Here is a 24919-nt window from a genome sequence, read left to right on the forward strand (position 1 = left end):
CAAATTGTGAAGGTGCAATTGCTTTAATACGCTATATTTTGTGAGTAAAAAAGTTAAAGAATTTGTCACAGGTCTCTTGAGTAATGTCCAAAAAAGCATCTCTCATAGGGTGTAAGACAGAATGGATAGTATTAAACAATGATAATGCAAATGGTCCAAAAGTAGAGATTACCTTAGAGAAAAACTTAGCTTTTGCCTCTTTTACTGCTCTTTGATAGTTTGTTAAAGACACCTTTAAGATGTCAAAAGTGACCTGAAGCTTGTCTCTTTTCCACTTTCACTCCGCTTTTCTACACTCTTGTCTAAGAGCATGGGTGACGTTATTTAGCCAAGGCTGTGAAATGCCCTTAATTCTCCTTGGCTGGAGCGGAGCATCATTTTCAAGAGTGAAAAAAAAGGATTTATTGAAAGCTTCAACCAGTGATTCAGTACTGACTTTATGTGAGACATCATCAGTAAAATGCAATAAATAAAATTGAATTCTCTGATGCTTCAACAAAGTATTGAGCAAAGGCTGTGAATACTTATGTACATGGGTTTTTTGTTTTGTTTTTTTTTTAAATAAATTTGCAAAGATTTCAAACAAACTTCTTTCACGTTGTCATTATGGGGTATTGTTTGTAGAATTTTGAGGAAAATAATGAGTTTAATCCATTTTGGAATAAGGCTGTAACATAACAAAATGTGGAAAAAGTGAAGCGCTGTGAATACTTTCTGGATGCACTGTATCACTGCGTGACACCAGTCCAGAGAGAAAGTCTGAAAATTGTTCAATAAAGTCCCTATTCAATCTGGGAGGTCTGTACACAAGTGCACATAAGGCAGGACCCAGGGCGTCAGACTTTAATAATTAGGCTTCAAAACTGGAACACATGTCCATAGGTAGCATTCTGTATTTAAAAGAGTTTCTAAAAACAGTGGCAACACCACCTCCTCTCCCTGAAGTCTGTGGAGAATTTAAAAAGTCACATATCAGACCTCTTTGTCTTTCTTAGGCTAATTTTATTTTTCATATATCCTAAATACACACAATTAAAGGGATAGCTCACCCCAAAATTAAAATTCTCTCATCATTTACTCACCCTCGTGCCATCCCAGATGTGTGACTTTCTTTCTTCTACTGAACACAAAGATTTTTTTATAAGAGTATCTCAGTTCTGTAGGTCTGTACAATGCAAGTGAATGGTGACCAGAACTTTGAAGCTCCAAAAATAAATAAATAAAAGCAGCATAAAAGTAATCCATAAGACTCCAGTGGTCAAATTAATGGTCTTCTAAAGCGATACGATTTCTTTGTTTGAGAAAAAAAAAAATCAATATTTAAGTCCTTTTTTTACCATAAATCTGCACTTTAACTGTAACTTTCAAAATGTGAAAGTGAAAGTGGAGATTTTTAATAAAAAAAGGGCTTAAATATTGACCTGTTTCTCACCCACACTTAACACATCGCTTTTTAAGATATAGATTTAACCACTGGAGTCATTTTGATTACTTTTATGCTGCATTTATGTGATTTTTGGAGCTTCAAAGGTCTGGTCACCATTCACTTGCATTGTATGGATCTACAGAGCTGAAATATTCTTCTAAAAATCGTTGTTTTTTGTTCAGCATAAGAAAGAATGTCATGCACATCTGAGATGGCGTGAGAGTGAGTAAATGATGCCAGAATTTACATTTTTTGTGTGAACTATCCCTTTAAACATGATTTTTAACCTATTTCAATAATTCACAATATTTGATTGTGATAGTTTTAAATACATAGTAATGAATAGTTTTATGATGGATTTTCAAATTTTAAGATGGAAACTTCTAGTCTAGGAGAAAAACAATAACATCTAAACATTAAAGTCCCTTTAAACAGGAAGAGCTCTCTAAGGGCGTTCACCAATGAGCACTCTTAGAGCTGTTGTACACCTATTGGTCAATTTACTCTTTTAAACTCCATGAGCTGATTTATAACCTCAGATGTTATTTTTACTCCGACCATAAGAACATAAACGGTACTCTCACTCAGATACACCATTGTAAGTACGATGTCTTATTTATTTTTCTTTAAAATTGCCACTGACTCTCTCACTAAATCATCCCAAAACCAAACATGTTTGCCGACGATGATCTGACGTACAGCTCACATTTGTTTCCGAGACCAACAATGTCTAATGTCAGGTTTGTTTTCGATGTGTCAACTAGATTTGTTTATGATAACCCGTCATTTATTGATTTTTCACAAATGTTTCTCTGATGTTACAGGGATTTAAACTATTGTCTCAAATGTGCTACACTCTTAACGTCGGTTTAAGGAGTAAAATTATATTTAAATGATATGGAATAAAAACACCCGTGAAGAATGTTTTAATGTCTTTTAATCTGTGTTTGTACAGGATTCGTATCAAACCCAGTACAGCTGTTTGCTGAGGTTGCCATGGCGCCGACTAAGGTAAATTGATTTACTGACCTGGTAAGAATGTAAAGAATGAAATGTAACATTCAATAAAGTAAACAGGTAAAGGAATATTTTGGTGTTTTATGTATTTTAGGACAGTTATTTGGAGGTTTTGATATTATTGCTCAGTGTGTAATTATTTATGGGATTGCTCAAGGACGTGTAAATATAAAACAGCAACAGCACTTTCACTTTCTTTTCCTTTGTTCACAGGTTCAAGAGTTTTAGGTTATTTCGGTTAATATAACAGTATGATATATTAGAGTGTTGACAAAACAAATGCTTTGATTATTCATCTATACAAATTAAACGTAATATTACATCAGTATTATTGTCTGCTAGTATGATGTGAAGCCGGAGCCTGGAGATCTCATTGAAATCTTCAGAGTTGGATACCAGCACTGGGCTATTTATGTGGGTGATGGTTATGTCATTCATCTGGCTCCACCCTGTGAGTTATTCACAAACATAATAGATGTTTCATAACATTCAAATACATATTATGCTACATTTATCACAGAATGATCATTAACAATAACTTTTTCTACTGTAAAAATAAAGGTTAAGCCTTTAACAGATAGAAAAGGTTTTGTTTTCTTTCTTGATCCATAGCTGAGCATGCTCAAGCTGGGGCCTCCAGTATTATGTCTGTATTGTATGACAGAGCCATAGTGAAGAAAGAGGAACTTTGGAGTGTAGTTGGCAATGATAAGTACAATATCAACAACCTTCTGGATGACAAATATGAGCCTCGGCTGGTCAGAGATATCATACAAGAGGCCCAGAGTCTTTTGGGAAAGGAACTTCCGTATTGTGTGTTTAGAGGGAACTGTGAGCACTTCGTTACAGAGCTGAGATACGGGAAGCCACAGTCTCGCCAGGTACAACTGATTTTCATCACCTGACAATTTATGTCTGCTATAGTGTGATTGTGTGTTAGTCAGTTATAGTGCTCTAACAAATGTTTATTATGAAAATCTCAGGATTACAAAACTATTATGGTAAAATACAGTGGCAAGAAAAAGTATGTGAATTGGAATTACCTGCATTTATGTATACATTTGTCTTAAATCTGATTTGATCTTCATCTAAGTTACAATAATGAACAAACACAATCGGTTTTAACTAATAAAACACAAATTATTGTATTGTTCTTGTATATACTGAATAGATCATTCAAACAATCACAGTGTAGGTTGTAAAAAAGGATGTGAACCCCTAAGCTAATGATGTCAACAAAAGCTGATTAGAGTCAGTAGTTGGCAAACCTGGCATCCAATTAATGAAACGAGATTGGAGGTGTTGGTTAGAGCTACTTTGACTAATAAAAAGCACTCAAACATTTTGAGTTTGCTATTCAGAAGAAGCATCTGCTGATGTGGACCATGTCTTGCAAAAAAGAGATCTCAGAAGACCTACGATCAAGAATTGTTGCTTTTGCATAAAGCTGGAAAGGTTTACAATGTTATTTCGAAGAGCTTAGATATTCATCTGTCCACAGTTAGACAAACTGTCTATAAATTGAGACGATTTAGTACTGTGGCTACTCTCCCTAGAAGTGGCCGTACAGCCAAGATGATTCAAAGGGCACACTGCAGAATGCTCAATGAGGTAAAAAAGAACCCTAGAGTGACAGCTAAAGACTTGAAGGAATCATTGGAACTGGTTAACATCTCTGTTCATGAGTCTGCTATCTGGAAAACATCAAACAGGCATGGTGTCCATGGCAGGAAGCCACTGCTTTCCCCCCCAAAAAAAAAAAAAAAACATTGCTGCATGCCTGAAGTTTGCCAAAGACCACCTTGACACTCCACAAAGCTACAAGGAAAAGTTTCGAGGGATGATGAAACTAAGGTTGAATTGTTTGGGAAGAACAAGCAGCACTACGTATGGTGTAAAAAGGGTACCGCGTACCAACATGAGAACATCATCCCAACGGTAAAGTATGGTGGAGGAAGCATCATGATTTTGGGCTGCTTTGCTGCTTTGGGCCCTTGACCATTTGCCATCATCGAGAGAAAATTAATTCCCAAGTTTATCAAGATATCCTACAGAATAATGTCAGGGTGGCTGTGCACCAGCTGAAGCTCAGTAGAAGTTGAGTGATGCAGTAGGACAATAACTGCAAACATCTAAGTAAATCCACTACAGAATGGCTTCAAAAAAAGAAAATTAATCTTTTGAAGTGGCCCAGACAGAGACCAGACCTTAACCCAATAGAGATGCTTTGGAATGAGATCAAGAGAGCCGTTCACACCAGACATCCTACGAATATGTCTGAGCTGAATCAGTTCTGTAAATAAGAATGGTCCAAAATTCCTTCTGAACATTGTGCAGGTCTAATCCGCAACTACCGGAAACGCTTGGTTGAGGTTATTGCTGCCAAAGGAGGACTGACCAGTTATTAAATTCAAGGGTTCACTTACTTTTTCCACAGCACTGTGAATGTTTAATGGGATATGTTCGGTAAAAACATGAAATATTATAATTGTTTGTGTGTTGTTAGCTTGAGCACACTGTTTGTGTATACTCGTGACTTTGATGCAGATGAGATCACATTTTATGACCAATTAATTCCAAAGGGTTCACATATTTTTTCTTGCCACTGTATTTGTATTAAGTTCATATACGCTTTGTCTACATTAACGGTGATAGGCACTCCGCTTATCACATACACATTTTCTTTAATTTTTCTGTCCATTCTGACAGGTGCGAAAAGCGGTGGAGATGGGTGTTGGATTTGGCCTTGCTGCAATGATTGGCTTTGGAGTTCTCGCAATTGCTGCAGACATATTTGGTTCAAAAGACAAAGAGAAGCAGACGCAGTGAGCACTGGGAAACGAAGAACTGAAAGCACAGTTGTGGAGACCTTTTAAAATTGTAAAAATAATCATTAAAACATCAATCTAGTAAGTTGTCTGAACCCATTGGCCAAAAAAGTCAGTGTAGGCTTAGTTTTATGAGCACAAATGGAATCTTCATAAACAGAACGTTACAGCAAAAAAACAAAACCATCCCATCTGTTGTTTGGTAACAAAGCAATATTGCATTTAACCACTGTTAAAAAAATTACAAAAGCTTCAAGGAAACTTTGATGTCATACTTTATATTTTGATACCTGTACTAATGTTTTGATGACTACATAACTGAAAATAAAATATGTTACGTGATAATATTTGAATTATTCCTTAAACTAACATGTTTGTGTCTTGGTGCCATTAAATCTTTGACTGGGTCCAAGTATGTCATTTGTAAGGGGTTTTACAGTTGGTGGTTTTACAATGTAAATTCTAATAAAGCAAAAATAATTGTGCTTGTGTAATATACCAACGTGCTTTCTGGGTGCAGTTTACAAACCATTTACAAACAAGAAAAGATAGAAGGTTAAGTCATCCTGTCTAATGTATGGAGGGCAACTTTGTGTTGCTGGCCTGAATTACAAGAGATCAATGAGAACTTTGTTACCATTTGCTGGACCACATTCTTGCGACAACAAAGCAATGTGAAACCAAACAACTGAGCAACCAAAACTCTGTACATAAGATGTCCTAAGGCAGACTGTGTCTGTTTATTATCGTACATAAGTTGGATTTTACATCTGTGTATACAGTACATGACCAACTCCATCTGAAAATATTGCACCAGCTCTCACAGACTTGTCTCGTTAACTAAAAAGAATCATCTGTTGAATTAGTTTATATTACAATATATGCAGTACTACCTGCTTGGAACAAAAATGAAGGCACAAACCAGAAATAAGAACATCCACCCTCACCATGTCATATGGCAAACAGAAGTCCAGAACACCTTTCAAGAGTTGTAATCTGTCTTTGGGCCAGTGATTCCATTGTTTTGAAAATATTAATCCATTTATACATGCTATAGTAATGACACTGACCCACCTTGGACCATGATTAAGTTAACAGCTGTCTGCATCATCCATTTTCAAAAGTCCACAATCAAGCCATAAGCAGTCTGTGTTTAATGTATAATCACTGTACATACAAGATATCTAGGATTACATTTTTCAAATCTCCCTTGACTCCTAATACCTCAAACAAGTGTTCATTCCAGCAGACATGGGAAATGGATAAAATTTGTCTCTACTCTTCCCTTTTCCAAGTCGGCCAATGAACAGACAGCTGTGAGGCTCCTCCTCTCCGCGTTCACGGAATGTTTCTTTAAAATCTCGCACTGACCAAGTCCCTTCATCTTCAATTAATGATCAGTCATAGCCTTTGTACTGCTCTGACCTCGCTGCGCCTCCAGTGTTAAGCCCTAATACTCAGTCCAATTTGCGTGCGCCCAGTTTGTGAGGAACCTTTGCTGCCTTGCGTTCTGCCCGTTTGGCCTCCAGCTCCTTTCGTCTTTCTTCTCGTTTCTTCTTTGCCAATTCTGCCTTACTTTGACCTGAGGAAGTAAAAAAAGAAAGTGTGGTTACTTAGAATAATTCAGTTTAATCTAACTAAAAACACAACAGCCTTTCAGTGTCAAGAAGAATCTGCAATGTGTAATCTGGAGCAGTGGTTTTCAAACTGGTCCTGGAGGCCCCCCAGCACTGCACATTTTGCATGTTGTCCTTTTCAGATACACCCAACTTAAGTCTTGGAGTCTCCACTAACAAGATGACGAGTTGAATCAGGAGTGTTTGATTGAGGAGACATCTAAAATGTTTCGTGTTGATGGGCCTCCAGGACAGGTTTGAGAACCACTTATCTGGAGAAAGGTTCTGACCTTGATCACCATCCAGCGACTCCCAATTTTCTTCTGTTCCCCAGTCTCCTGCTGTGTCTACATCCCAGCCATCAGACTTCTGTGACAAATAAGCACATTAATTAGTTCACTAGAAAATGAAAATAGTCATCAATCACTCACCATCATTTTCACTGATAAAATGACTAGTAAGATTTACTTAATTTTTAAGTAAATTTTAATGGTATCAAATTAAGTAAAATCTACGTCATGATATAATGTTGATTAATGCAAGTAAATTTAACAAACATTTTGTAACTTTTACTTACAAATCTTATGTTAATTTAGTAAAGTTTAAATTAACATTTTAATGGAAAATATTGAACTTTTCTTATAAACAAGTTTAACCATGTACCACTGACAACCATCCTTCCTTATTCTTTTTTCACCACCAGTTCTCAGTCTCTGTATTAACTTCTCACCCAAAGCCCTCCTGTCCTTACCGGCGTAGCAGCAATGGTATTTGTTCGTTGTGACAAATTGGAAAACAGATCAGATGTTGCTGATTTTCCTCCTGCACCGTCCCAGTGGTAATCGCTAGCCAATCGCACCCCTTCCTGGCCAGAGCTTAAGCTGGCACTCTTTGGATCAATGGCTGAGGGGTTGGCTTTAATTCGTGGGGTTTGGGCAAAACTCTCAGCCAGACTTCCATCGTCATCCCAATCGTTACCCCAGCCCTCATCAGCAGGTGAACTTTGACCCTGACCATCAGCATCTTTCTCATTGGACCAGCTGTCATCAGCATCCCAACCAGAGCTCCAATCAGAACTCTGCTTTTTCACCGCCTCAGAGGATTTCCTACCCACCTATGGAATGATAAAGAATATATTATAACCATTTTCAACTTGCTGAGTAGTTTTTTCACACTGTGTCATGGGCATTTACAACACAGAACAATTCTCAATGCATCTAAATTTTTCAGAGACAACATAGTGTTACAAATCTGCGATTACGGTTCTGGGGCGAAAGTGTTTTTCAACTGTTTGTCCAATGTAAACTTGCCTTTGACACGCTGTGCCACGTCATAGAAGCATCACCATTTTTAGTGTTTCATTTTGTGTAAATGAAATTACACATCAGAATGACCTTAAACTTCATTGTTGTCAATCAGCGCAAAACTTGTTTTCTGTGGCTGCGCATACAAACGAGCATCTTTGTGAATCGTGATACATACGGTCCCTCGATTGTGATTCCTGAATAAATACATTTATCAGCTTTAGGGCTGTCATGTTTATGAAATTTGACTTACGATTAATTGTCACACAAATTGTAATACTTTTGTCATAGGTGTATGTGTGTAAATAAACATTAAGAAGTCATTTATTCATATTTACCTTTTACATGATTTCCTTTAAGGCTTTAAAAACTTATGAATTACATTAAAAATCATTTTTTAAATAGTAAAATATCTGTCTCTCTTTTTGGTTAACTTTGGTCTTGGTCCATTTTGCATTTACACTGTTTTTGTTGAAACCTAGCCAACATGAATAGCTATTATTATATTATATTATATTATGTTATGCAATAGTAAAATATTTAACCAAAATTCTTCGATTTCACCAGTTATTTCAAGGCTCTCCATTAAACCTACAATCCCTTATTTCACATGAAGAAAAACCTTTGACATTTCATGTTTATTCATCTCAGACATTAAACAGGGCTCCTCTGTGTCACTGCGTGTCTTTAACACTGCGTGTACATACCAGTAACGACAAATAACATTTGCCATTACACAATCTTTTTTTTTATCCCCTTTTCTCCCAATTTGGAATGCCCAATTCCCAGTACTTAGTAGGTCCTCCTGGTGGCACAGTTACTCAACTCAATCTGGGTGGCGGAGGACAAGTCTCAGTTGCCTCTGCTTCTGAGACCGCCAATTCGCGCATCTCATCACGTGGCTCGTTGTGCATGACACCGTGGAGGCTCCGCATGTGGAGGCTCATGCTACCCTCCGCGATCCACGCACAACTTACCACGTGCCCCACTGAGAGCAAGAACCACTAATCACAACCACGAGGAGGTTCATGACATGCCTAATTCCTTTTATGGCACAGAATGTTTTTATAGTGCCACAGAGACACAGTGTTTACAGTTTTCAAGGAAATCAATCTACGAATGGCTTACTTATAGTTGTCTCTGTTTAAACCCCCAGTCATCAAATGAACAAATCAGGAGGATAATGGTGATCTCTCAACGTCCAAATGTCACCTACATTGCTTTTCTTGTGTGTTGAGGACACAGCCGACCAATCAGAATGCCAATCGTCTGGATCTGTCTGTACTTTTTCAGGGTCCTGTGGGCAAACAGAGATAGCTGGCAATTATTTAAATTTCAGTGTTCATGTCTAAGCAAACTTTTAACACTTTAAAAGGTCAAGGACTAACAAAAATAGTAGAGACTTTGCATAATTTAAATAACCACCAGTCACCTCAAGGCTTCCCCAATCCTCATCCTCCCACCGATCTCCATCTGGCTCTGCCGTTTCCTCATTTGACATCTCTGATTGGATGCCACGTGCACTGGAAGTCTGTGTTCTCGTTTCAGGGTCTTAAAGAGGAGAGGAAGTTAGTTGATGAGGTAAGAACAAGGCACTTCAAGTTGATTTTTGCTTATAATCTAATTTCAATAATTGATTATTAACTTGCCTATTTTTTAAAAAAAACTGGGCATTAAGTTTGGTTGGTAGGTTAAAAACTAGCATATCAACCAATGGAAGTCAACAACTTGTGAATTAGAAATAATATTTTCGGATGCCCCGAACGAGCGTGAATGCTTTTTTGCATATTAAAATACTTCAGTGTGCCAACTGGTTACATAAATTCTATTCTTCCTATTCAAGATTTCTTCCTTTGATAATCTTCATTCCATTTGCTTTAGTTATCACACTTTAACAATCATGCTTCACACCTTTGCCTGCAGTATTTGTGGTTACTGATCCAGCAGTAGGTTGAGGGGTAGGGCTGTTTTCGGCAGGTTGTGGCTCCGAACCAGCTGGAGCATTTCGAATGAGTTTGGAGGTGAGAGATGAGACGCCCGTTACTGCCCATCCTGCCCACGTAGCAGCCGACCCTCCTGTCTGTGCTGACATAGTCACATCCTTTTCTGCGAGGAAACAGATAAATCATTACGTTACTACATTTAACATGCATTTTAATTTAATTTCTGTTATTTCAGAGGGGCTGGTGCAGGACCATTTTCACAGACTTTGTATTTCCAACTTAACTGCTGTAATAGGGTTTCAAATGCGACGGGGCTGTTAGTGACACAAAATTTGGCATCTTTCTCTCTGACTGCGGCAATTCACAGTTCTCAACTTTTTTTCAAACCCTTTGGAATTAGCTGGTTTTCTGTATTAATTGGTCATAAAATGTGATCTCATCTTCATCAAAGTCACAATTATAGACAAACACAATGTGCTTAAGCTAACAACACAAACAATTATAATATTTCATGTCTTTATTGAGCACATCCCGTTAAACATTCACAGTGCTGTGGAAAAAGTAAGTGACCCTTAGATTTAATAACTGGTTGATCCTCCTTTGGCCGAAATAACCTCAACCAAGCGTTTCCGGTAGTTGCAGATTAGACCTGCATAATGTTCAGAAGGAATTTTGGACCATTCTTATTTACAGAACTGATTCAGCTCAGACATATTCTTAGGATTTCTGGTGTGACCGGCTCTCTTGAGGTCATTCCAAAGCATCTCTATTGGGTTAAGGTCTGGTCTCTGTCTGGGCCACTTCAAAAGATTAATTTTCTTTTTTTGAAGCCGTTCTGTAGTGGATTTACTTAGATGTTAACGGTTATTGTCCTGCTGTATCTCCCAAATTCTACTAAGCTTCAGCTGGTGCACAGCCACCCTGACATTCTCCTGTAGAATATCTTGATAAACTTGGGTATTAATTTTTCCCTCGATGATGGCAAGCGGTCAAGGGCCCGAAGCAGCAAAGCAGCCCTAAATCATGATGCTCCCTCCACCGTACTTCACTGTTGGGATGATGTTTTCATGTTGGTATGCGGTGCCATTTTATGCCATGTGTAGTGCAGCGTGTTCTTCCCACACAATTCAACTTTAGATTCATCAATCCACAAAACATTTTCCAGGACATTTTATGTACCCATCAGGTGTAATATTTAAGCAAAAACACACGAGAGGTCATAATGTATATTGTGGTTATTGGATGGTTATTTTTTTCTGAATTCCGTATTCGACAGTTTAATTACATTTTATATCAGTAATTATTCTATTTTATTGAAATGCACAAAACACAAAGGGAACATTACCTTGATCCTGAAAACGCATCCATGGCCATGTGCTGAAGTTCTAGCTTTTGAGATTTCGCAATAGCAAAGTAGACATCAGATTATTTTACATGTTCTTTGTTGCAGCGCTGTTAATAAGCATAATTTGTGGATTTTCCAAAAGCTAAAACTTGTCGCACATGTGCGAATGGGTTAAAATTTATATTTGCACGTTATAATTTTATCGCAAATGCGTGCAAAACTGTCGCACTGTACAGCCCTTCATCTAATACACACACACATTAAGATTATTTATTTATTTAATTACATCTCACCCTTTTGCGCTTTAATAATTACACCAGCACACATCGCAATTTTAATTAGATTAATTATGCATTTAAACATTCATTTTCATCCCAATTATGACATAGCTAATGCAATTGTTAAGACTGGATTCAGTGATTCCATCCATGTTTTGCACATCGTGGAAATGTGGTAAATGTGGTATGAGTGGACTCCGATCGTTGAATTATTGAAAATTAATTCACATGTGTAAAGGCTGCATCACCATACTACCACCTCGGGGTTTGAATTCATTTTCATTACCATGTTTTTGTACATGTAACAAAAACCTTGTAAGCAACACATAGTTTTATTATACTAAAATATTTCCAAGGCCAAATAATTATTTTCCAGGACATTTAGGAAATTTTAGAATTTTCCATGACTGGAAAACTTCCCGGTTTTCCAGGATGTGTGGGAACCCTGGTTTTTGTTGGAAAGCAGCGGCTTCCTTCATGGTGTCCTGCCATGGACACCATGCCTGTTTGATGTTTTCCAGATAGCAGACTCATGAACAGAGATGTTAACCAGTTCCAATGATTCCTTCAAGTCTTTAGCTGTCACTCTAGGGTTCTTTTTTTACCTCATTGAGCATTCTGCAGTGTGCCCTTTGAATCATCTTGGCTGTACGGCCACTTCTAGGGAGAGTAGCCACAGTACTAAATCGTCTCCATTTATAGACAGTTTGTCTAACTGTGGACAGATGAATATCTAAGCTCTTCGAAATAACATTGTAAACCTTTCCAGCTTTATGCAAAAGCAACAATTCTTGATCGTAGGTCTTCTGAGATGCTTCTTCTGAATAGCAAACTCAAAATGTTTGAGTGCTTTTTATTAGTCAAAGTAGCTCTAACCAACACCTCCAATCTCGTTTCATTAATTGGATGCCAGGTTTGCCAACTACTGACTCTAATCAGCTTTTGTTGACATCATTAGCTTAGGGGTTCACATCCTTTTTTACAACCTACACTGTGATTGTTTGAATGATCTATTCAGTATATACAAGAACAATACAATAATTTGTGTTTTATTAGTTAAAACCGATTGTGTTTCATTATTGTAACTTAGATGAAGATCAAACCAAATTTTAAGACAAATTTATACATAAATGCAGATAATTCCAAAGGATTCACATATTTTTTCTTGCAACAGTACCTCTATACATTGGCTGCGAAGTTTAGACTGCTATAGTTTACTTCCACTTTTCAAAACTGGAAATGTAGCAAGCGTCTATTAAGTTGAACTGCAAAACACACCTTTGCATTACAAAAATACATTACCTATTTCTGCTAGTTTAGAAGGGTCTTCAGAAATGGTCTCCAGTTTACTGAGGAAACTTTTTATGGCTTTGAATGCCTACAAGAACAGAAAACTTTAGACATTGGATATTCTAATAGTGATGAATGACACACCTAAACTGAAAAACATACAAATACATACTGTGACATTTTGTGTCTCTGCTGTGTATTTACTTTACCTGATCTCTGACATTCTTGTCCGGGTCCACAGTCAGTGTGCAGAGTGTGGGCAAAATACGACTGGCGCTCTCAGTCACACTGTAAAATTGATGAGTGGCAGCGAATCCCAGCACACCAGCTGCACGCGAGGCAGGAAATGGGTCTTTAGTTGCCCGTGAGAATGCAGAGATTAATACACGCTGGCGCATCTAAGAAAAACATGTTAACGAGACACAATATGGTAATTAATAGAGGTAAAATGTCACGTCTGTAAAGGATTTAGGGTTCTTGTTTGTATTTACCCCAGCATTGAGGTAGGAGGCGATCTTGCCCAGGCATACGGTGGTGTTGCAGCGGATGGGGCCCTGATCGTCCCGGGCCTGCAGTCGTGCAAAGTGACGCATTAACTCCTGATTTAAATTGGTCTCATTCAGTTTAGGGGCCAACAGGAGCATGGACTAAAGGGATAAAAAGAAAAAGCATAACATCCAAATAAACATATCTCTATGAAAAGCTAGATTTGGGTATTTGACATAAAAAACTTTTAGGAAGTCGATACTTCCTGCGCATTTTAAACATAATTTTGATCATTCTAATGCATGCAGCTTTTAAGAGTTTATATTAAGAGAAATCTTGGAATATGTGGACAAAAAATTAATTTGTCACACCACAAATATTTCCGTATTCATTAATTTTAATAAGATTTTTTACCTAAAATCTCGATTTTGATAAAGAACAAGTCCATGGACTTTTCATGGTTATGCATCAACCACCCATTTATTTCCTGCTTAAATTAGTTTTCATATAGTAATAGTATTATAATGACCCAAAGAAGCAGCAAAGGTAATTTAAAGAAATATTAAAGACAAATTCCTGCAATATGCCACTTATGGGTTAAACTGAGTATCAGAACACCAGAGAGGAGAAAATATAGAGCATCCATGTACCTTTACTGTCTGCTCTCGGATCGCAGGGTTCGTGTCTGTGAAACCATGAACCACGTGTGGAAAAATCTGGGAATTAACTGCTGCTTCATTCAAATACTGAATAAACTGCTCCATCTGACATTTATAAAGAGAAAGGGTGATAAAGGAGGAGAGACAGAGTGAGAAAAATAATAATTTACATATACACCATAAAACAGTGGACTCATCTATACCTGTTGTAGTAATCGTATCCTCATTGCCCGGTCAGTAGAGGAGAACATCTTCACTATAACTGGAATGATTTTCTGCTGGTACTCTTCAGCTGACAAATACTTCCCTACCTAACAGAAGAAAAAAACAACATTGAATCTGTATTGAATGCCCTTGACATGTACTACTTAAGATGCTCACATTTCTAAGGTTTCGTTCTGCTCTGAAAGTAATGTGTAAATAGAAAATGGAGAAATTGTCTGGTACCTTGAATAGTGGTGTGAGGACGACAGCGCCAGCATTGCCAAACTCAAAGGCTGTAAGGAGCTGAGGCAGCACTTTGTGTTTGCAGAAATCTTCAGGAAAAGAGTCCAGATTCTCACTCAGGTCCTGGAAGAACTGCTGCTTCTCTGCTGTTTCCTTAATCTACACACACACAAACAAACCTGCATATCAGTGACTTGTATGATTCAGTACAATCATTTCTAAAATCCTAATAATATTGTTAGTGCATTAACGGAGTTAAAGGGATAGTTCACCCAATAAAGATAAGATGTCTGTTTGCTCATCCAATGCAAGTGATCCACAGGTTAATCAATGTCTTCTAAAATTGGTTTTGGGTGAGAACAGACCAAAATCGAACTCTTTTTTCACTTTACATTTTGCCATTGCAGTCTCTACGCACGGTCATGATTCAAGCTCGATTACGTAGAACGCTTTTATGCTGCCTTTATGTGCTTTTTGGAGCTTGAAAATTTGGTCACCATTCACTTGCATTGTATGGACAAACAGACATCATATCAGCATTAAAATATCTTTGTTTGTGTTCCACAGAGGAAAGAAAGTCATACCAGTTCAAGATGACATTACAGTGAGTAAATAATGAGAGAATTATAATTTTTCAGTGAACTATTCCTTTAAACCAAAAATGAAAACTTACTTTAAGCGTGCATGGCTTTCTTTCACCAATGTAACACAGGAGTTGTGAGGCAGAATGTTAGGGACTGACAGACTCAGTCACCATTTAAAAATTCTCCTCTTGTGTCCCACTGATGAAAGCAAGTCATACGGTTTGCAACAACATGAACATGAGTAAATGATGACAGAGTTGTCATTTTTGGGTGAACTAACCCTTTAAATCTATGACTTAAAACTGGGCCAAAAGATTGATTACTGAACACATCAAATATGCAGGAAAATATTTAGCCATTTATTCAGTGAATGTATGAATTATTTCTTATTTTTAAGGAGAGTCTCCTTACAAATACAATACAGAAAAGAGTCTGTCTGACACAAAAGAGACACAAAAGAGTCTTTAAATACCTGTATCTCTTCCAAAAATAAATTGCTCTCCACAAAGCTGTTGTTCATAAAGCCTCCTGGAGATCTGCAGTTCAGGAGGAACCGGGCAGGGTTGGGACGAACCTTCGGGTTTGCCCCCACCAACTCACAGTAATGCTGCACTAACTGCTTTGGAATCTGTGTGACGTACACAGGGTGGTTTTAGAACCTCTGAATATAAACCTATGATACTGTATGTCTCAGCTTAATGAAACTGGAAATGCTTATGCACAACTACTTTACATTACAAAGGATAAACAATGATCTAGTACCTTGCCGATAGATCGTAATGAGGCGGCGCGTGGTAAAGGTCCATTAAATACTTCCCAAATGAGACAACCAAGGCGCCACACATCCCCTGTCCTGTGTGGAGGTAAAAAGCCAGCACATTCAGTCCATTAGAAGTGCATTCCAATAATTTACATTCCAGCCAAAAAAAAAAAAAAAAAAAAGACCAATACTGAGGACACTAATTCAACAAGGTGTTTTCTGCTTGTAAATGTTACCATTTCTCTCCACCACTGCTGGGGCTCTCTGGAGGGTCATATTTCTCCAGGTCAGTGTTGATCACTTTTGGTGGCGGTAAAGAGGATGAGTCTTCCTGGTCTGAGGTCACATGATCCAACCCTCCAAGTTTCCATTCACCGGCACGGTCCACAAAGATGGCCCACATGCCCAAGTTATTATGGAGGAGGTGGCAGTCATTCACCAAAAAGCTCAGTGCTTTCTGACGGAGGACGGGTGACAGCAAACTGTTTCATTTAGAAGTTCATTTAAAATAAAATAATAATAAGAAGAGGAAATTGTCTTTTCTTCGGAACTTACCACAATCTGATGAAGGCCCCATGACACCTCTAAATCACTAGCTCCACCCTTCTCTGCCTGAACTTTCAGGTGGGCAGCCAGAGGGGTCACTGGTTCTGTAACGATGTATAAGCTTTTCTCTGTCTGATATCAAACGAACAGGAAAAGACAGAAGGCTTTGTGAAATTGTTTTTTCTTTATAATTAAGATTAGGATAAATCTAGGATGCATTAACTCGTAAAGTATTCCGCTAACAAAATTATCCAGAATACTTCTTGGGAAGGAGTCTATTATTGACAAGGGGGTACATTCACTATAATGAGCTCACCTCAACCTTAATGATCAAGAGCAAAGGAGAGCAAAAGAAAAGAGGAGCCATTGTTTCAAGAGAACCATATCTTAAAAATTCACCATCACACTGATAAAACAACTTTTCATCGGTCAAAGGTCTTTACCTCCAACCCATCTACGTAGGACAAGATATTGGGATGTCTGAGAGTTTTTGTGCGTTTGAAAGCTGCTTTAGCCAGCTGTGTCTGCTCCTCTGTTCCCTGGGACACCTCGTACACAAAGACTGACACTGGCTCACACGTTGTCTGGAATAAATGTGGATAAAAGTTAGGGCTGTGTCAATACAATCAAATATCGATATATCACGATACTTTTACTCATGATTTTATATTGATACTTAAGATCCATATATTTAGATTCAACTATTTATTTAACTATTTAAGCATTCACTTCATATCCAGCAGTTCAATAAATAAGAAGCTGGTTGTCTAAATAAAAGCAAACTCTGTGCATTCCATTTGTCACTGAATATTGTCTATTTTAATATCCTTTCTGTTCTTTACAGTCATTTGTTGAAAAAAAAAAAAAAAAAAACAACAAAACAAACATTTAATTATAATCACACATCAGCACCATTCGACCAAAACACTGTCAAAGTCCCTGCCGCTGGTCATAAAGAGACCGTTTTAGCACTTGTTCTACATAACAATGTAAATACTTGTAAACAAGACAAATTAGGAATGTAAACAACAAACATGTTACTGTGTGTGTGTGTGCACACGTGCAATATAATATTATATCTGCAATTTCAAGACATCATATTTTGTTCATGGAATGCATGTACTTTGAATATTTTTAAAAACTTCAAAATGTGACTAAAATGATAAAGAAATGAAATAAAATAAAATATTTTTGTAATTTATCAAGTTAGATGGTCCCCTGTATAAATAATAACAGCATCAGCTGAAAGACAAATTCTTTCATACTGTAAGCAAAACAGACATTATAACTGAAATATACCAAAATGATTTGGAATTGAAAGCTTGTAAATCGGAATCATGATATCGTATCGTGACGTGTTTCGCTATACATTTGAAGTCAGAAGTTTACATTCACTTAGGTTGAAGTCATTAAAACTCATTTTTTAACCACTCCACAGGTTTCATATTAGCAAACTATAGTTTTGGCAAATCATTTAGGACATCTACTTTGTGCATGACACAAGTAATTTTTCCCACAATTGTTTACAGACAAATTGTTTCATTTTTAATTGACTATATTACAATTCCAGTGGGTCAGAAATTTACATACACTAAGTTAATTGTGCCTTTAAGCAGCTTGGAAAATTCCAGAAAATGATGTCAAGCCTTTAGACAATTAGCCAATTAGATTCTGATAGGCTAATTAATAAGGAGAAAATTATATAAGAGGAAGTGGTTTTCATTAAAAAAGTATTTATATCAATGACTCCATTTTGCAAAAATAGGCTTTACAATATGGTTATTTATTATGTTAACTGATTGTTATTGGTTTTCCAGAAGAAAAAAAATACAATACTGCGATATATATATATATATATATATATATATATATATATATATATATATATATATATATATCATTATCATGATATAAAAAAACTCCTATTGTGATATAAGACTTTGGTCATATCACCCACCCCTAACCTAGAGATGAACGTAGTTTGGTGTGAAAAGTGCAAATCAATCCCAGAATAACAGCAAAGGACCTTGTGAAGATGCTGGAGGAAACATGTAGACATGTATCTATATCCACAGTAAAACGAGTCCTATATCGACTTAACATGAAAGGCTGCTCAGCAAGGAAGAAGCCACTGCTCCAAAACCGCCTACAGACTACAGTTTGCAAGTGTGCATGGGAACAAAGATCTGACTTTTTGGAGAAATGTCCTCTGGTCTAATGAAACAAAAATCGAACTGTTTGGCCATAATGACCATCGTTATGTTTGGAGGAAAAAGGGTGAGGCTTTCAATGGACCAAAATTCCAGTAACTTATAGTGAGAAGCTTGTAGAAGGCTACCCAAAATGTTTGACCCAAGTTAAACAATTTAAAGGCAATGCTACCAAATAATAACAAAGTGTATGTAAACTTCTGACCCACTGGGAATGTGATGAAAGAAATAAAAGTTGAAATAAATCATTCTCTCTACTATTATTCTGACATTTCACATTCTTAAAATAAAGTAGTGATCCTAACTGACCTAAGACAGGGAATGATTTCTACGATTAAATGTCAGGAATTGTGGAAAAACTGAGTTTAAATGTATTTGGCTAAGGTGTATGTAAACTTCTGACTTCAACTGTATGTATCATATAGTGAGGCTGCTGGCGATATATAGCAAATAGTAAAAATCAGCAGTGTAATTCAGGTAGATTATGAAAATCAGCATTTCTTGTTTGTATTATCTAACTGTCAAATAAACCAAGCCACTGATACAGCCTGTAAAATAAATTAATTTGATGGTAACATCATGCTTGTCATTCTGCATGTCATTCTAAAATCAATAGTTTCTTCAGATCTACTCAGTAATTCTAACAAATGATCAGATCCAGTTATATGGCCTGTCAGGACACGTACTGTAAACACTAGCACAGCAGCCTTTCCCAACTATTAAACTTATCACACATAAATCCATAAATTATGACAGTTTGACAACCTTTACAAAGAAAAATAAATAAATGGATGCTAACAATTGTGCTTTGTCATATAATAATCACTGAGCTGTCTAATGTGACAGCAGTTTTCTGTTGACGTGGCCACAGCAACGTAACGTGGCTGCTCTTGTGATAAAATGACCAAAGAAACCTAGTTTTCTTCAATAAATGAGCTTATAATCTAACCAATACATCCCCCAATAAAACTAACCCTTGACTATTAAAACGTATAGCTTGCCGAAAAACCACGTGGTGTTTTTGAGCCCTCTGTATCTGTACTACAGTCTGATGAGCAATGCAAAGCGAGCCACAGTTAAAACTCTAGTCCGAGGCCTCAGCGGCCTGCTTCGACATTATATGTGTGTTTTATATTCATGTCAACTTATTTTACCTTGCGCTTGCCCCGACTAAGGGTCCATATGCCGGATCTTTCTTGGTTCTCGGGTATAATTTCATAGTTAAAGTCTCTGATAGGATCCCGTGCGAAAAAGGACCACATCCTTCAATAGTATCCAACTGCAGTCCCGCAGTCCAGCCCACTGTGTTGCTGTAGGACGGATAGTGGACCGATAGAGGGAGCGACTGCTTTGCGATGGACCAGCCACCTGCCCGTCACATGACCAGCCCGAGATAATATCGGATCTTTCCGGAGCTGAAACGCTTGTGTTGCATGTTTTTCTTCATTGAATATGGCGTTATTGGCAACAGCTGTGTTTTTCTTACGCTTCTAAGCAGATAAAAGCTGCAGATGATCACACACAAATTAAAACTCTTTCATTATTTACTCACCCTCATGTGTTCCAAACCCTTATGACTTTCTTTCTTGAAAATATCAGGCAGAATGTTACCTTCAGTCACCGTTCACTTTCACTAAATGGAAATAGATTGCAATGAAAGTGAATGGTGAAAGTGAGTGGTCATTCTGTGTAACATCTCATTCCCTTACGACTCAGTGCACTTGACATTACGTGCTAATGCATATGGGGAGTTGTCCTTCCACACGACCTAGTTGAAACCTCTCTACAATAATGCCAATATTCTAATATTGGCTATGGTGTTTGAGCCCCGCCCATTTTAGGAGCAAAGCTGTCTGCTATAAAAGCAGGTACACAAACACCATTCCTCAGAATTTTCTTCCTTCAAGACAGTGATTCATCTCTCGTCTAGAAGCCCTCTACTGCTTCGCCAGCAACTACACAAGTCAGCGGGCGAAATCTTCATGGCAACGAGAAGACTCTCTGCTCCCCTGCAATGCTCTGGCGAACATCACTCTGCCTCACAAATTGATGCTTCGCTGGTGAACCGGCTCCTTTAGCATCCTGATTCCCCGCAGCGCTTCGGCAGGTGTTGTGTATCCTTACAAAGCAATTGCATATTGGATATTGTGTGAAATATATATATATATATATAAAAGAGTCGCTTATGTGTTCGCGTCTTTTCCTTGTGCGAGAGGCACATCCCGCCGTCAGATCAGCATGAGAGCTGCATTCATGGAGACAGACTACCCTCACTGTGAGGGCATGAGTCTCAAGAAGCTGTGCTCTCGAATCGCCCTCGTTCTGAGGGATGATTCAGCCTCACGCACCCTCCTACCTGCCTCTTCTGTAATACCCGAGGGGTCACACGAGGAGGTACGGCGGGGCCACGAGGTTGAGCAGGATGAATTTGAGGTGGACCTCAATCTCCATTTAATGCATCTATGCCGATACATTATGTGTGTGACTCGTCTCGACCTGGTCTCGTTCGGTGGTTCTGATGCTGGGGATGATGATGATGTCATGTCTCTTGCTGCATCAGGCGAGTGGTCAGTGAATGATGCTGCCGCCTCTCCCCCAGCGAGGGCGAGGAGAGTGTACGCGCCACTGACAAGGTGATGCATTGCGTCCTTTCAAGGGCTGTCAAAGAGCTCGATATCGAGTGGTCTCCTCCAGAGGAACCTACACAATCTCGCCTTGATGAATGGTTCCTGCAGTCCGGACGCCGTCAAGCGAACGCTTTCTCGTAGGTCTACCCCGTTCTTCCCTAAAGTTCATAATGAACAGTCAAAATCCTGGCGTGCGCCCTATTCAGCTCGCCCGTGCAGCGATTACATCCTCTCCAATGTGGATCATGGAGAAGAAAACTGCCAAATGTTGCTGCCGAGCCGCTGGTAAAGCCAAGCCGTGGTCCAAACGAAGGCAGCTGCCTCAGCACAAGCCCTACACCGATGGAACCAACCCCCCACCCACCCCACCCCCGGCAGCAAAGTGCTCCTGACACACAATACTAACGCGTGGCGAGCTCTTACTGGCATTCCGACAGGGTGTTAAAAAACGAACGTTTTTTAACACCCTGGTTAAAAAACGTTCGTTTGGTTATATGATCCAATTTGCACATCGACCGCCCCATTTCAATGTTGTTCTGTCTTCCACTGTTCCGTCCGAAGACGAGCCAGTGTTACGAGCCGAAATACACAATCTTCTCGCAAAGAACGCGATAGAAGTTGTTTCCTATGAATTAATAGCCAACTGTCCTGCTGCGCGAATGCGTGGCAAGTCCTCACGGGCATGTCAGAGCTGGTGTTTACAACGATCGAGCACAATCTGTGGTCCAACCACATGATATGCCGGTGTTGCATGCACAGACTGCGACGCACACAGCGGGATTTACAGCCGTTAATTCCTCATTCTGGAGAAGGATGACAGGCTTCGGCCATTTAAGTTCTGAGATGCTTGAATTAAGCGCTCACGATGCACCCATTCAAAATGTTAAAACACATCTAATCACACATCCATCCTCAGGACTGATTTTCAATAGATCTGAAGGACACATATTTCATGTACCATTTGCACTGCATTACAGGCGGCTTTTTAGATTCGCGTTCAGGGAACTGCGAATCAGTTTAAAGTCCTTCATTTCAGTCTGTCTCTGGCTCCCCGCACATTCACGAAATGTATCGATGCGGTGCTCGCCCCATTGAAAATGAACGGTGTGTGTTTTGAATTACATCAGCGATTTGGTTATTACTACTACTTTTTTTGACAGCCCTACTACTACTGAGTGAACAGAGACTTGCTGCTTTGCATATGGAAAATCTGGTCAACTGTCAACTGGCAAAAAGCACACTTTTTCCCAGCCAGTAAATCTCCTTTTTAGGAGTTCATGCGTATGCACCTCATGAATGAGCGTGTACAGACCATTCTTCGGTGTCTGTTTCAGTTCAAACTGAAAAACATTACCACTGAAGTAATTAAATTTTCCTGTGCATCGTGGTAACTTGCCACTGTCTGGCTGCTTTAGCACCATGGACAGCACCAGCCTTCTACTAACAAGATGTTATGCTGGGTCAAGTTTTCAGAAATAAAGTGCTGGCCGCAAATGCATCCAACACAGGTTGGGGCACGGTGTGTAACGAATGGCAGACTTTCGACACCTGGAAACAGGTGCGAAACGGCCGTGACATGTCAACCACCTAGAGCTGCTGGCTGTCTTTCTAGCTTTGAGAGCTTTTCATTCTGATATTGTGAATCAACACATTCTGATTCGTTCGGACAACTCAACAGTAGTGGTGTATACAGTATACAGTTGAAGTCAGTAGTTTACATACACCTTAGCCAAATACATTTAAACTCAGTTTTTCACAATTCTTGACATTTAATCGTAGAAAACATTCCCTGTCTTAGGTCAGTTAGGATCACTACTTTATTTTAAGAATGTGAAATGTCAGAATAATAGTAGAGAGAATGATTTATTTCAGCTTTTATTTCTTTCATCACATTCCCAGTGAGTAAGAAGTATACATACACTTTGTTAGTATTTGGTAGCATTGACTTGAAATTGTTTAACTTGGGTCAAACATTTGGGTAGCCTTCCACAAGCTTCTCACAATAAGTTGCTGGAATTTTGTCCCATTCCTCCAGACAGAACTGGTGTAACTGAGTCAGGTTTGTAGGCCTCCTTGATCGCACACGCTTTTTCAGTTCTGCCCACAAATTTTCTATCAGATTTAGGTCAGGGCTTTGTGATGGACACTCCGATACCTTGACTTTGTTGTCCTTAAGCCATTTTGCCACAACTTTGGAGTTATGCTTGGGGTCATTGTCCATTTGGAAGACCCATTTGCGACCAAGCTTTAACTTCATGGCTGATGTCTTGAGATGTTACTTCAATATATCCACATAATTTTCCTTCCTCGTGATGTCATCTATTTTGTGAAGTGCACCAGTCCCTCTTGCACCAAAGCACCCCAAAAACATGATGCCGCCACCCCCATTCTTTACAGTTGGGATGGTGTTGCTTTGGCTTGCAAGCCTCACCCTTTTTCCTCCAAACATAACGATGATCTTTATGGCCAAAAAGTTAAATTTTTGTTTCATCAGACCAGATGACATTTCTCCAAAAAGTAAGATCTTTGTCTCCATGTGCACTTGCAAACTGTATTCTGTCTTTTTTATGGCGGTTTTGGAGCATTGGCTTCTTCCTTGCTGAGCAGCCTTTTAGGTTATGTCGATATAGGACTCGTTTTACTGTGGATAATAGATGCATGTCTATCTGTTTCCTCCAGCATCTTCACAAGGTCCTTTGTTGTTCTGGGATTGATTTGCACTTTTAACACCAAACTAAGTTCATCTCTAGGAGACAGAATGCGTCTCCTTCCTGAGCGGTATGATGGCTGCGTGGTCCCATGGTGTTTATACACTATATTGCCAAAAGTATTCGCTCACCCATCCAAATAATTGAATTCAGGTGTTCCAATCACTTCCATGGCCACAGGTGTATAAAATGAAGCACCTAGGCATGCAGACTGCTACTACAAACATTTGTGAAATAATGGGCCGCTCTCAGGAGCTCAGTGAATTCCAGCGTGGTACTGTGATAGGATGCCACCTGTGCAACAAGTACAGTCGTGAAATTTCCTCGCTACTAAATATTCTACAGTCAACTGTCAGTGGTATTATAACAAAGTGGAAGCGATTGGGAATGACAGCAACTCAGCCACGAAGTGGTAGGCCACGTAAAATGACAGAGCGGGGTCAGCGGATGCTGAGGCGCATAGTGCGCAGAGGTCGCCAACTTTCTGCAGAGTCAATCGCTACAGACCTCCAAAGTTCATGTGGCCTTCAGATTAGCTCAAGAACAGTGCGTAGAGAGATTCATGGAATGGGTTTCCATGGCCGAGCAGCTGCATCCAAGCCATACATCACCAAGTGCAATGCAAAGCATCGGATGCAGTGGTGTAAAGCATGCCGCCACTGGACTCTAGAGCAGTGGAGATGCATTCTCTGGAGTGACGAATCAGGCTTCTCCATCTGGCAATCTGATGGACGAGTCTGGGTTTGGCGGTTGCCAGGAGAACGGTACTTGTCTGACTCCATTGTGCCAACTGTGAAGTTTGGTGGAGGGGGGATTATGGTGTGGGGTTGTTTTTCAGGAGCTGG

The 24919-nt window shown here is 38.9% G+C and overlaps 2 protein-coding genes across 3 annotated transcripts; one reads left to right on the forward strand and one right to left on the reverse strand.

The window, feature by feature from the left end:
* The first annotated feature begins 2111 nt into the window (after window positions 1-2111).
* Window positions 2112-5616, forward strand: LOC127412626 (phospholipase A and acyltransferase 3-like). The gene is made up of 5 exons (XM_051649170.1): window positions 2112-2166; window positions 2382-2437; window positions 2786-2894; window positions 3056-3324; window positions 5153-5616. The coding sequence occupies exons 1-5, from the start codon at window positions 2160-2162 to the stop codon at window positions 5270-5272; spliced, it is 561 nt and encodes a 186-aa protein (XP_051505130.1). The 5' UTR covers window positions 2112-2159; the 3' UTR covers window positions 5273-5616.
* A 371-nt stretch (window positions 5617-5987) lies between these two features.
* On the reverse strand, window positions 5988-20050 carry scyl1 (SCY1-like, kinase-like 1). Of its 2 annotated transcripts, XM_051649166.1 has the most exons (18): window positions 19894-20050; window positions 16973-17113; window positions 16539-16661; window positions 16220-16440; window positions 15986-16076; window positions 15696-15851; window positions 14640-14798; window positions 14396-14503; window positions 14184-14297; window positions 13539-13694; window positions 13257-13445; window positions 13060-13135; window positions 10103-10297; window positions 9624-9742; window positions 9408-9488; window positions 7639-8001; window positions 7178-7256; window positions 5988-6853 (listed from the first exon to the last, which is right to left on the reverse strand). In XM_051649166.1, the coding sequence occupies exons 1-18, from the start codon at window positions 19999-20001 to the stop codon at window positions 6729-6731; spliced, it is 2604 nt and encodes an 867-aa protein (XP_051505126.1). In that variant the 5' UTR covers window positions 20002-20050; the 3' UTR covers window positions 5988-6728. The 2 variants fall into 2 exon arrangements, with proteins under 2 accessions (XP_051505126.1, XP_051505127.1); XM_051649167.1 differs by lacking the exons at window positions 5988-6853; window positions 7178-7256 and having other exon boundaries at window positions 7867-8001; window positions 9320-9488.
* Window positions 20051-24919: the final 4869 nt, after the last annotated feature.

This window comes from Myxocyprinus asiaticus, chromosome 22 (assembly GCF_019703515.2).
Source record: "Myxocyprinus asiaticus isolate MX2 ecotype Aquarium Trade chromosome 22, UBuf_Myxa_2, whole genome shotgun sequence".
Taxonomy (NCBI): domain Eukaryota; kingdom Metazoa; phylum Chordata; class Actinopteri; order Cypriniformes; family Catostomidae; genus Myxocyprinus; species Myxocyprinus asiaticus.

Coding starts and splice junctions, on each gene's coding strand:
- LOC127412626 (XM_051649170.1), top strand. Junction 2,438..2,785: donor TTGCCATGGCGCCGACTAAG/GTAAATTGATTT, acceptor ATTGTCTGCTAG/TATGATGTGAAGCCGGAGCC. Junction 2,895..3,055: donor CATTCATCTGGCTCCACCCT/GTGAGTTATTCA, acceptor CTTGATCCATAG/CTGAGCATGCTCAAGCTGGG.
- scyl1 (XM_051649166.1), bottom strand. CDS start 20,001: ATGTGGTCCTTTTTCGCACGGGATCCTATCAGAGACTTTAACTATGAA. Junction 8,002..9,407: donor CAACACACAAGAAAAGCAAT/GTAGGTGACATT, acceptor ATCATTCCATAG/GTGGGTAGGAAATCCTCTGA. Junction 6,854..7,177: donor GTCGCTGGATGGTGATCAAG/GTCAGAACCTTT, acceptor TTACTTCCTCAG/GTCAAAGTAAGGCAGAATTG.